This window comes from Lipotes vexillifer, unplaced genomic scaffold (assembly GCF_000442215.2).
Source record: "Lipotes vexillifer unplaced genomic scaffold, Lipotes_vexillifer_v1.1 scaffold42, whole genome shotgun sequence".
In the NCBI taxonomy this organism is placed as follows: Eukaryota; Metazoa; Chordata; class Mammalia; order Artiodactyla; family Lipotidae; genus Lipotes; species Lipotes vexillifer.
This window is the reverse complement of record NW_006783436.1, coordinates 1,334,175-1,347,809: the sequence shown is the minus strand read 5'-3', so window position 1 is coordinate 1,347,809 and position 13,635 is coordinate 1,334,175. Positions and strand designations below refer to the sequence as shown.

Below are 13,635 nucleotides of genomic sequence, written 5' to 3'. Positions count from 1 at the left end.
CTTTCAGAAACTGTTTAAAATATTATATATGAGAATTAACAAAATGCCAAATTTACATGAGCAGGATTACTCAACTTTTTAGGTTTAGTCAAAAGGAATGTGTATTTAATATGTGTGATAATGAAGGATAAAGCAGGTACAGGCTTTCGACTCATGCCCTGCTCTTGTTGCATGTCCAGCTTTAGAGGGTTCAATATACATTTAAAAAATTTAATTAGTGCCAGTTACATGACTCAAACATAGACTAAGCATTTGGGGCCTCTCAATGTCACAGTAACTTCAGATTCTTCCTCTATGAAATGAATAAAATGCCAAGATTTGTATCACACTTAAATTTTCAGAGAGCTTAATTTTTCCATTATTATAGAAATTTTAAAGTATTATTTAAGATGCTGAAGAGTGGAAGTCAAGCTGAACCCAGTTATTTTTCCCTGTCCAACTGTTAATCTAGCCAAGAGCAATGGGGTCTAGTCTGGCCAGAGAATGGTTTGTTTCCCAATGCCTTCTCTTCTAAAGAGGGTATAGGAACAAGAAATTGGATACATGGGCTCTAGTGGTCCCATCCTCCATTAGCTCCTTGTGTGATCTGACGCAACTTCCAAAAATGTGGTGCTATTTTACCAAGCTAAAAACTCACAGTTGGTCCAACCAACACCTAAATATCTTTGAAGCTCAGTATTTGAGATCCTAAATTCAGCCAATTGTTTCAAAGGCTAAACTTTTATAGTTAACAGCACTGGAAAAATAGCAATCCTGTATGACCCTGTGGATCATATGTGAATGTATGTGCCAGTATCATCATCATAAGGCATATAACATCTACACTTGCCTCTACTTAAATGGAATAAAGTGAGAAGCAAGAATTGAGGCATCTTCACAAGAGCTCAGTCATACTGTAGTAGGGCTTAAAGATAAAAACACAAGAGCCTTCTCTACATTTCACAAACAGGATATTTTGGGATTGTGCACAGTGTCCCTTTGTGTTGAGATAGGGTTACTGGATTCTTGGAATTAGTATATTCAAAAACTCACCTCCTGGGACTTCCCTGGTGGTGCAGTGGTTAAGAATCCGCCTGCCAGTGCAGCGGATGCGGGTTCGAGCCCTGGTCCAGGAAGATCCCACATGCCGTGAAGCAACTAAGCCCGTGCACCACAACTACTGAGCCTGCGCTCTAGAGCCCGCGAGCCACAACTACTGAGGCCCGCGAGCCTAGAGCCTGTGCTCTGCAACAAGAGAAGCCACCGCAATGAGAAGCCCACACACTGCAACGAAGAGTAGCCCCGCTTGCTACAACTAGAGAAAGCCCACGGGCAGCAACAAAGACCCAACACAGCCAAAAATAAAAATTAATTAATTTAAAAAAAACTACACAATACACAAATCTTAAAAAAAAAACACCTCACCTCCTTTCTGATTCCCCATGACTCCTCCTTAAGAATATTTGACCGTCTTTCATTATTTTGAGATGTTCCAGTATTTGATGACATTTCTGTCTTCTAAGAACAGAATATTTCATTATTGCTCCTGATGTCTCCTTCTATGTAGAAGGACAACAATTAGCATAACATTTCTGAACTTGCCTCACCTCCTTCAATCAATCACTTTTCCCCTGGGTTGTCAGGTTCTACTCATTCTGCCTAGGATAGGTTCTGCCCTTGGAAAGAGGGAAAAAGACTTTCTCTGGTCCACTCCTGATGCTGAGTGGGTAAACCTTCCAACCCAAGAATTTGGTGTTAGGAATCTCACTTGCCCATAGATGTAAGCCACATTCTTTAAGGTTCACTGTCTCCACCATAAAACTGGTATTTTGGCCTCTGCCTGCCAACCCCTTATTCCATATTCAATTTAGAATCTGGATGGTTAAAGGAGTGTTAGTTATTAGTTACTCTTTAATACTACCATTTCTAACACTACCTATGGTTGGCTCATATCAGTCAAATCTAGTACAAAGGGGATGCATTAAAGTAGATAATACATACTGGTCAAAAGGCTGTTTCAGTTTGCCATATACCAGGTAGGACTTTGGGGGGGATGGAGGCGGAGAATAATAAGGCAGTACTTATATAAGTTTATTCAGTGAGTAGTTTTCACCACACAGTAATTTTAGATAAGAGAGTTACAGAGCATTCATTATATTGCCCCTAACTTAAATCTTCTCCTACACTCCCTCTTTCTGTGAATGGATTCTGAAATTGCCCAGGCTAGAATACTTGGCATGTCTTCAAATTCTTCATAACCTTCTACCATTATATCACTCACCACTCTATTAATTCTCTCACTTAAATACTCAACTACTCCTTTCTTCATCCTTCCTATTACTGACTTGGTATAAATTCACATCATTTCTTACCTAGGTATTTTAATAGTCTCCTGATCAATAGTCTCCTAGCCTCCAGTATTTCTTGCTTTTATCTCAAGAAGCCCATTGCTCCTAGGCTGGGCTCCTCTATGGATGCATGGGAGGGTTGAATTTTATGAGAAATATTTTAAGTTTATGCTTTTATCTAGATAATCCACAACTTTGACCAGTTGCTCAAAACAAAAGTTCCTTAATTTCAAAACAGTTAAGAATCACTGGAAAAATTAAAGAAAAAAAGAAGCACTGCACACCACACAGTATGAGTTAGTTGAGCCGACAGCTCACAACGTTATTCCTCTCTACACACTTTAAGGATACAGCCCAACTGATGAACAAATTAACAAACTGTGCTACATCCATACCCCTGAATATTACTCATTAATAAAAAGGAGTGAACTACTGATAGAAGCTACAACATGGATGAATCTAAACCATATTATGGTAAGTGAAAGAGGCCACTCAAAAAGGCTATATACTATATGATTGCATTTATATGACATTCTTGAAAAGATAAAACTCTAGGGACAGGAAATGGTTCCATGGTTGCCAGATATGAGAGTAAGAGGAGAGACTGCCTACAAGGGGTACAAAGGGAATTTTTTGGAGTGATGGCACTCCTCTTATATCTTGATTGTGGTGGGTGGTTACACGACTATATGTTGTTTGACAAAACTACACACTATATAGGATGAATGTTGCTATATGTAAATTATACTTTAATAAACTTGACTATAAAAAAAGCAAGCAAAACAACAACAAAAAACCTACCCATCCCCCCTCAGTTCCCACTTTGGAATCAATAAATCCATCCATCACATCATCTACCAGAGAACTCATTCAACAGAAAATCTGTACATGTACTTTGTCTGCCTAAAAACTTATTATGGCTCCTCACCAAGCATGAAATTTAAAGTCTGTGGAACATGGCCCCAGTCTCCTTCCTCATCATCTTTATCACCCTTCCCTCATGATCTCTTACCTCTCCCTCAGTCATTCATCCCAACCTTAAGCTCTACTAAAAAATTACCTAAAAAGAATTCCCAGAACAACCTACACTCCTTCTTACATGTTTGCACACGTAGGGAGCTTTTAAAAGAATACTGGTCCCAGCCTCTGCCCAGACCACTTTTAAAAATCAGACTTTCTGGGGTGGTTCAAATGTGAGAACCACTGGTCTAGAAATGGCCACCCCTTATTTGTACCTAAACCCTATGAAGGCACATATCATTCATACGTGAATTTGCTAAGCTTTGTGCTTCCTCATAGACAAGAGTCTTGACTGTTTGATCTTTATGCCTGCACTTCTCAAACTTTACGGCACATTCAGATCACCTGAGGATCTTGTTAAAATTGTGATTCTTAAGCCTGGGGTGAAGCCTGGGATTCTGCATTTTTAATTCACTTCCAGCTGGGCTTCAGGCTGCCAGTCCCCAGGACACACTGAATAGGGAGGCTTTATGTCACTATCACCTAGCACAGAGCCTGCATATAAAAGTTGCTCAATAAACATTTATGAAATGAATCGAAATCATCCATGTCATTCTTTACACTCCCCTAAGTAACCAAAATTGTAGTGATCTTGCAGGATTACACAGAAAGACTCTTTCATTTACTGCACTTCTTTTTTTTTTTTCTCTAGGTATGACAGAATACAGTTCTTGACAAATGGTTAATTCTAACCAACTCTCACTTACTTTAGTGGCAGATAATAGGTCAGGTAGTAAAATTCTTCTGGGTTACATGTATGGCAAATTACTCTTGTACTTATGTTCTTAGTCTTATACTTAGGGGGAAAACATACATTTAAAAGAATAAAACATTAAATCATTTTAAAGGCATATCATTAATTAATAAAAGTATTAATAAACATATTCCCCATTATGTACCAGGCAGTGTTCTAGGAGCTAGACATGTTAACTTATTTTACTCTCTCAGTCTTCTGGTGGGTACTATTATTATCCTCATTTTACAGATCAGGAAACTGACTTATGACTAGGGAGGGGCAGAGCTAAGGCTACTGTAACGAGCCACTCATGCCTATTACACAACCTAGATAGTGGTAGCAGTTACCATATATTGAGGATCTACTGCAATCCCCTTACTCCTTACATATATCATCCTGTATAATGTAAATCTGAGCATGCCATATCACAGCTCAAAACCCTCCAACTTTCCCATCATACTTTGGTTTTTACTCTAAGTCTTTACTTTGCCCTACAATGCATTCCTTCTGCCTATCTCTCCAACATTATCTCCTATCACCGCCCTCCTTGCTTGCAGGGCAAGCTGAAGGAAGCCACACGAGCCTCCTCAAGCATGTCAAGGATATTCCCACCTCAGGTCCTTTGCACTTGCCATTCCCTGGGTCTTATATGTTCAACACCTAGGCTGTCACATGGCCTGCTTCCTCTCTCTTGTCAATCTCTGCTCAAATGTCACATCCTCAGAGAGGTCTTCCCTAGCTATGCTATCTAAAATGGAGACCCGGGCTTCCCTGGTGGCACACTGGTTAAGAATCTGCCTGCCAACGCAGGGGACACAGGTTTGAGCCCTGGTCCGGGAAGATCCCACATGCCGTGGAGCAACTAAGCCTGTGTGCCACAACTACTGAGCCTGAGCTCTAGAGCCTGTGAGCCACAACTACTGAGCCCATGAGCCACAACTACTGAAGCCTGCATGCCTAGAGCCCGTGCTCTGCAACGAGAAGCCACCGCAATGAGAAGCCTGCGCACCGCAACGAAGAGTAGCCCCAGCTCAACGCAACTAGAGAAAGCCCGTGCACAGCAACAAAGACCCAACACAGCCAAAAATAAATAATTTTTTAAAAGCTTAAAAGATAATAAAATAAAATAAAATAAAATGGAAACCCTATCACTTTTTCATCTCTTATCTACTGTTTTAGTTATATAATGGATGGATGGATGGATGATTTCATATGTTTCCAACAGCACTTCAAGGTCACTCTTTTCCCCTGTTTACAAATGAGAAAACCCTCAAAAGGCTCAATGAGAATCAAACAGGTAAGTCACTAAGCTAAGACTTGAAGTTATTATACTGGTCTGGATCTAACACCTTGCAATCTAGTCAGAGCCTTAAATGGCTTCTCAATTGTTCCTCATACCTATGCTTATTTTAAACAGTATCCTCTGAACCCTAAAATAAAGATATTAATTGCTTATTTTGCATTTTGTGGAAAATCAGATTGGGGGAGATGGGGGAGGAAAGAATAAGTCACTTCTTTGAATACTAAGGCAGCACCAGAGTCCAACAACTGTGTTTAGTCTTGGAAGCTGCTAGCTTCTAGAGGCCATATCAGCATCATCTCTACTAACCAGGACGATGATAGCCTCACATATGAGACAGATTATGAGCACAGGCTCTAGAGCAAGCTGACAAGGTTCAAACCCTGACTCTGCCATTTACTAGCTGTGTGATCTTGGGTAAGTTAGTTAACTCCTATATGTCTCCGTTTCCTCATCTGTGAAATGGGGATAATTATAAAAGAATTATTATGAATATTAAAGGAGTTTATATATATAGATTGCTGAGAAAAGTAGTATGCTCTCAAATGTTAGCCACTATTAATAGTCTCAAATTTCAAGACTTTAACAAAATAATATACAATCATACCTTAAAGCAAATATAAATGCACAAGTATACCATAATCCCAGGATTAAGAACCACCCATTGGATTGGAAGTTAACCTTTAACTGACTAAATTTAATTTAAAAGTTTACATGAAACTAAAATTCAGGAGAATTGAACCAAGAAAGGAAATTTATTTCCCAGAGTCACCGCCACCTCCTATCTTTTGATCTTGAACTTGTAAACTATCAACAATGCTCTCTAGTCTATCTCAAGAGCCAGAAAAGAATGGAAAGAAAACCAGACTCAAACTTTTCAAGATTCATAAATCACGTCTACCTTTTTAGTTGTGCCTCGAAACAAATTAGAAGCCAGAACAGTCCGTAGAATGCTGTATTTAAATCCCCTATGCAAACATGCCTGAAGCACTCTGCAGAGACACAAGCTTCTGTGTGGTCTAGACGTGGTAGAAGTATGCCAAAATCATAGCAACAGACACTGGTGGCCATTTACTTCTCAAACAATTGCAACAAACTTTCTCTATTTTTCAGCCCTGAGAGCTTATCAACTGCTTCAAGGGAGCAAGGAACTTGTCTATCTTGTTCACCACTGTTTCCCTAGACCTGGAACAACGCTTGGCACATAGTAGGCACTCAATAAATGTTCACTGAAAAAAAAAACCCAACTATTAGACAAAGCGATATTACTTTCAGCAAAGATGATGACAAAAAGAGAAATTTCTCAAAATTGTAAGCATGATATTAACGCTGCCGAATATTTATGAACTACTGGAGGTTCTTTTTGGTAGTGTCAGTTTTACATCCAAGAATATATACATAAGCATATAAATCTTCTAATGGTAAATTATCAAAAATGGCATCCAAAATATTTAACAACAAATAACAAATTAATATACTAGGTATATAAATTAACATCTAAATAAAAAACTAAAAATGTATTTCCCTTTGGTCGCTATATTAAAACTGCTGGAGCCTCCCTGGTGGCGCGGTGGTTGAGAGTCTGCCTGCCGATGCAGGGGACACGGGTTCCCACATGCCACGGAGCGGCTGGGCCCGTGAGCCATGGCCGCTGAGCCTGCGCGTCTGTAGCCTGTGCTCCGCAACGGGAGAGGCCACAACAGTGAGAGGCCCGCGTACCGAAAAAACTGCTGTCACATAATTTAAATTGAAATTCAAACCATTCAAGTCATTCTGATAATTTCCAATTACCTTTTGATTTTTAGAAACTGTTGGTGTAATCATCTATATGCTACAGCTATCCCTGGCTAAACAATGCCCCACATTCTGTCTAAACCACAATATGATGCAAGAAACCACACCGGTATATGTATAGCTGATTCACTTTGCTGTACAGCGGAAACTAGCATAGCATTTTTAATCAACTCTATTCCACTAAAAGTTTTTTTTAAAAAAAAGAAAAGAAACGACGCCAAATTCTTTTTTTTTTTTTTTTTTTTTTTTGGCAGTACGCCGGCCTCTCACTGCCGCGGCCTCTCCCGTTGCGGAGCACGGGCTCCGGACGCGCAGGCCCAGGGGCCACAGTCCACGGGCCCAGCCGCTCCGCAGCGCGTGGGATCCTCCCGGACCGCGGCACGAACCCGCGTCCCCTGCATCAGCAGGCGGACTCTCAACCACGGCGCGACCAGGGAAGCCCCACGCCAAATTCTTGTAACAACAAGTCATGAGCTCCCCAGCTCCTTATGCTTGTTGCATCCAGGAAAGATCAGTAAAAAAATTGAGCATGGTGATCGGGTATGCTCCTGGACGCCAGAGCCTGGATCAAGGTTGGAAAGCACCCGCCCCAAAAATAATGCCACCAACACCACCTACCCTACCACCCCATCCAATTTTGGGCCACTCTGGAGCAGAGGAGAAGGGCTGCATCTCTACAACCATCACTACCAGCATGAGTTCCCCCTGCTGCCTCAGCACCCCTGGGGGTCAGCTGCATCCACACCACAATGCTCCTAAGCCCTATCACTCACCTCCACCAGGCAACAGTAACAGGTAATTCTCAACAAGTAGAGAATTTCCCTTTACTGGCTAGTACAGAAGTACTTTAGTATTTAAAAAACAGGTTTGACAGTACAGCTACGCACCAACTGAAAACCAGCCCTGAGGATTACCAATATGGAATAATAACACTATGTTGAAACATTTTTGAAATAAATGAACCATTAAACTGACCATCTGGAAGATAGTGTGGAGGGTTATCCAAAAGGTATCCATTAAAAAAACTTCAATTTGTAAGTTATTAGGACATAGTAACAAAGTTGCTCCAATTAGTATCTATCCTCCAAAATCTACCCTCCACCAGCCAGATATAATTTAGATCCCTTCTGAAGGAGGGAATGTCATAATTTAAAAATGGGAAGTAGATCATGGACCTTCTCTCGGCTACACTATGCCAAAGCTGACTGGTTTCAGAGGGGACCACAAATCAAACTTGTTCCATGCACCAGTAGAGAGGTAAATATGTTGGGCCCCAGGGACACCCCTTTATGCCACCCACTCTGGCTTCCCTTTATCTCCTATTCCACCAGGCCACTGCTGCTGCCACCCACCACCTCATGCAGGCACCTCTCCCCACTCAGGAGATCTCACCCAACTTGAGCTCCCTCACCCAGGCCTGGTAGTGCTCTCCTTCCTGCATGGACACCTATCTTGCTTAGCCCCACCTAGATGCTTTTCCACTGAATTATTCAGGAAAGTAGGAAGGAAGCAGAGTCCTTATAATTTTAAATGCACTTGGGAAATACCTCAAGGAACTTTTGGGAGGTTCACTCCCATTGCTTTATCATCAGCTTGCGTAGTTCTCTTGGCATTCTATTGAAAACAATAATTTCATGGTTCCTCCTAAGCCCTGGACAAAGTAAATGAATTTTTCTTTCTCTTTACCTGTTGCCTTGAATCTACCCAGAGTGACCTCCCATTTGCTCCCTTTGAACAATGCCCTTTTAACATTAAATATTCTTTTACATGGTCTCATGTACCTAAAATGTCTTCTCCCACACCAGTTTGCTTAATGAGTACCTTCACCAATTTAAAGCACACCCTGGAAGCCCACCTACTGGAGGAAGGATCCTAAACAAATAAAAAGAAAGTGAGCACTTAACTCTGACAATTCAGAAAACAAAAGATGCTGACCTCCGACACTAAAAGAAATATTGGAGCAATCTTGTCACATCTGGCCTACTACTTAATGTTTCTGCTTTTCTTTTCTCCAGTAAAGAACAACTTCAGAGCCTCAATTTTTTATTCTTGAAATGATAAATAATACTTAACTCACCTAATTTGTTGAGATCAAATAAGGTAATGTGGAAGTGATTTTTATCCATTAAATAATCACATAAATATGATTAGTTAATATTATTATTTCCTTTCTCAAATACTACTGTGGGCCCAAATTGTCAAATTTTAGAATATTCAGAAAATGTGTGCCCCGCTGCATTTGTGAATGACTAGTGATGCAACTTAGGAATCTCAGAAGTATATTCAATCAGAAAAAATAAGTATACTAACCTCAATGAAAGTCTAGTTGGCAGCAACCTTTAATTCACCTGTTCATTCATCCATTCATTCAATAAATATTTACTGAATACCTACTATTTTCAAGGCACTCTTCTGAGTGCTCGTTAATAAACAGTAAACAAAATAGAGTCCCTCCCTTCACGAGCTTCCGTTCAAATGGGAGGAGACAGGCAACCGACAATCAATTAGCATGTTAGGTAGTGATAAAGACTATGACAAATAAAGCAGGGTAAGGGGTTAGAGAGTGTCTAAAGAAAGTGGTCAGGGAAGGCTTGTCTGAGAAGGAGACATGTGAGTGGAGACTCGAAGGAAATGAGCGACAAAACCATGTAGACACCTGAAGGAAGAGCATTCCAAGCTGAGCTGCACAAGAACATCAAAGGTCCTGGGGCTGGGACATACTTCGCATGTTGAGAAATGGCAAGGTGGACAGCATGCCAGGAGAGCAGTGTGTGGGGGAAGATCAATAAGGGATGAGGTGGGATAGGTACACACAGGCAGATGATGTATGGCCTTGAAAACCGTGCTAAGGAACTTAGATTTGATAGTGGGTGTGATGGGAGGGTTGTGAGCAAGCAAATAACATGTCGCCAGTTTTATGTTTTGATGGGATTACACAAGAAAGTGCATGATCTGTATGTCCTCTGTACTTCTTTAATATTTGTATTTTTTTAACTATTTACATCCTCTACTCTGTTGTGACAAATCCGGCTTTCAGAATGAGTAAAATGGATTCTGATAATTGAATATTGGATTTGGTGACATGGAGGCCACCAGTGATCTTGACAAAGGAAGTTTCTGAGGAGTACTGAGGGGCAAACAGCCTAATTGAAGACAAGGGAAAATTGAAGCAGATGATTGTAGAGACAGCAAGTACAGACAAATTTCTAAGTTTGCTAAAAATGGAACAAAAATGAAACTGAGCCTGAGGGGTCAAGAAAGGAGATGTTCCATTCTGTGTATGTTGATGGGGAAAACCTAGTAGAAAAGACTTTTTTAAAAAAATGATGATCTAGGAAAGGGGAGGGTATTTGAAAGAAGTAAACCTATGAGAGAAGTGAAAAAGGAAAAGATCTAGCCTGCAAAGGAGGAAAAGTTGGCACTAGATAGTAGCAGGGACAGTACATCTTTTAATATGAAGGAAGGAAAGAAAAATATGTGGGGTACAGAGGTAAAAAGGCTGGTAGACTTAGTGATAAGAAGATACAGACGTTTTCTGGTGGCTTATATAAAAGCAAGAAAGCTGAGGGGGTGAACATGGGGAGGGAAATCTGGAGGCTTGAAGCGAGAGAAAGTATAAAATAATTGTGCTGAATGGCAACTTTGTCTTCCTAGCGCCCTTATTTTCTAAATCATTCTTGACTACTTCGTATTGTAAGCTTTTAGAGGACAAGAGGCTACATTTACCTTGTTTTTTTCTGTATTTAGAAGAGTCATATACAAAGAAGAGATGCATAATATGTAAAGGAGTAGTTGCTATGATGCTGGATGGCCAGGACATTAAAGTTTGCCTAACTGGAGTTTTTGGTGGGGGGGACACAAAAATATGTGACCTTGATTAATTATGAAACAATATGTCACATTTTGGGCAAAAAGAAATAGAAGCATAAGCAGTATATACCACGCACTCAAAAACTCAACAAGCATATACTCACTCATCAGGTGTTTTTAATCCTCTAAGAGTTCAGGGGTGTTACAATGATTACTTTTATTTAAATCACACTGACAGGCTGAGCACCTGGTTACTTCAGTCACATCATTAAGCTTACATCTCAGTATTACCACTTAGCTTACTTTCTATTTTATGATCTGAAAATGAATCTTATAAGGTCAAAAATTCAAATGCACCTGTTGTGGTTTTTTTTTTAACTTCATTTGACATTTTTTTTTAACCTACTGAAGGGAATGCTTACCAAAGTCAGTTTCCTGATTATTCTCCCTGAACTTGGGTGTGGCCAGCCTACACTACCAGCATCATTACATCTACCTAGTTAGAGAATAATAAAGTTGACCTTTGAAAATAAATGCACATGTCAAATAACAGAAAATGTTTTTTCTTCATCTATTTTAAGGGTAACATTGGTTACTTATGTGTATAAATATTATTACAATTTGGGATTACCCAATCTTCAATAGAAGGAGAGCTAAGAGTAAATGAACGTTTGAAAATATTTTCACCAGAATATGAGACTAAATACAATTGTAGATATTTTCTACAATTCTGTTTAGCCTCATTTTCTGGTGAAATTTAAGTTCAGCCTCATTTATTAACACTCATGTAAAGAAACTTGAAAGTCAACTAACTGTAATATTTTCGTGTTTTGTGGTACAGGTTACCTCCACTTGTTCACCTGTTAATACTTCTCCAACAGCTTCAAGCTTTCTTATGAAGGACTGTTGTGAATACTGATATCTGCACAAGTCTAAAAGGTTCCCAGGTGGACAGCTCTCCTCCATGTCAGCATTAAGTCTGGTTTTCCAACCTCTGGGCTAGACGCAGTTGTTCTTGTTTAAAAGGGCAGTGCACGCTGAGGATGTATTTACCCAAGACAGCATTTAACAAATTGATTTTAATTGATTTGCTTGTCTGTATCCCCCCTCTAGACGATAAACTGTGGGATCAGGGACTGTATCCATCTAACTCTTCTTTGACTCCTCAAGCTGACACATAGTTAGAGGTCAATAAAATATATGTTGAATCAATGAAAGTCCCAGCACTTTGGAAAGCGGTTATGAAGCCTTCCACAGCAAACGCCACTTACCTGTGAGATCCAGAGTTCTGTCCACAAAGACCACTGATGCCCTGCCTGTGGCGGTCTTCCTCCTGTTCTTGGCGGGAGCAAAATTGGCCAGATCTGCAGCGATGATCCGACTGAGGGAACCTACAGCAAAACACTCCTCCCGTACCCCTAAATGCTCACACAGGGAACTGAGGCCGGACACCAGGCACCTAATCGTCAGCAGCAGCTCAGGGGTTAGGGTAGTGGCATCCACCTCACCCAGGTTTCCCAGCCTCCTCTTGTCCGGTCGGGCACAGTTGAGGATATGCACATCCTGGGGTAATAGTGGGAAAAGGGAAGCAAAAGCTGGAGTCAAGGCAAGGTGGGGAGCAGCACATGCGAGTAACAACGGGACGTGCAGCACCTCAGCCGTGTAGTTCATGTTGCCCATCCACTCACACAGCTTCTCCTCCAGTTGCTCGAACACTGGCTGCTGCCCTTCCAGCTCAGCCGCCGCCGCCGGCGGCACGTGATTAGCCGTGAGGTGGACTGCGTGATTCACAGCCGTGACCACCACACAATACTGGAAGTGACTGCGGCAGATGATGTCCCGTAGGGTCTCCACGGTCCGGCCTTTCAGCAGGCAACTCAACACAAACACCGCTTTGGGCTGCTCGGTTCCGCCACCAACTGCGGCGGGCTCGAACTCCCGCACGTAACACGCAGAGCTCCCCACCGCCTCCAGCAGCCGTGAGGACCCGCAGCCCCAGTGCAGGCTCTCGGCGCAGGCGGCGTCCAGGTAGACCACGGCCCGTTTCACTTTGGCCAGGACCTGCTCCCAGGCTTGCTGGGTGAAGGTCAGCACGCCTGGGGTGCTCATGGTGGGGATTCGCAGGTTCAGGGCACCGAGTGCAGGAATTTCTCTCAGAACCCACAGCTTCCGGGAATTGGGCTCCCGGAGACATTGACAGTCAATACAGTACACGTGGGATGGCCTCCGACTCATCCAGTGTAGGCGCATGGTAATGACGTTACGGAGCGTGATTGGCTAGCGGGGAGACGTCGCGGAAGAATGGTGACGGCTGGGAATAAACGGGCGGGGCTCTGAGGCTCCCGGGTGCCTCGAAAGTTCGGGGAAGTGGAAAGAGCTGCCTAAGAATAAAGCTGAGGGGTTTTCTTTTCGTCTCCCTCTCTGCTCGGATTATCTAAGCTGCTCCTTGAGAAATCTCAGGAATGATAAATCCTAATTCTAAATATGATATTTTCCTTGGATCTGAACGCATTTCTTTAAAAGTGATGTGTTGCCCAGCAAAACTAAGAGCAGCCAGAGAAGATAAAAACAACCAACTGCTGTGTGATGTTTCTTAGTTTATACATTACTATCACATACATTATTGGACACAAACCTCTAACAGACAT

The 13,635-nt window shown here is 41.6% G+C and overlaps 1 protein-coding gene across 1 annotated transcript in view; it reads right to left on the bottom strand.

Annotated features, from left to right (window-relative positions):
* The window catches only part of SCFD2 (sec1 family domain containing 2), a 404,625-nt gene extending 391,529 nt beyond the window's left edge, over positions 1 to 13,096 (bottom strand). The window contains exon 1 of the mRNA XM_007456086.1: positions 12,259 to 13,096. Within this exon, the coding sequence (XP_007456148.1) occupies positions 12,259 to 13,096 (838 nt within the window). The remainder of the gene's footprint in view (positions 1 to 12,258) is intronic.
* Between the last annotated feature and the right edge of the window lie 539 nt (positions 13,097 to 13,635).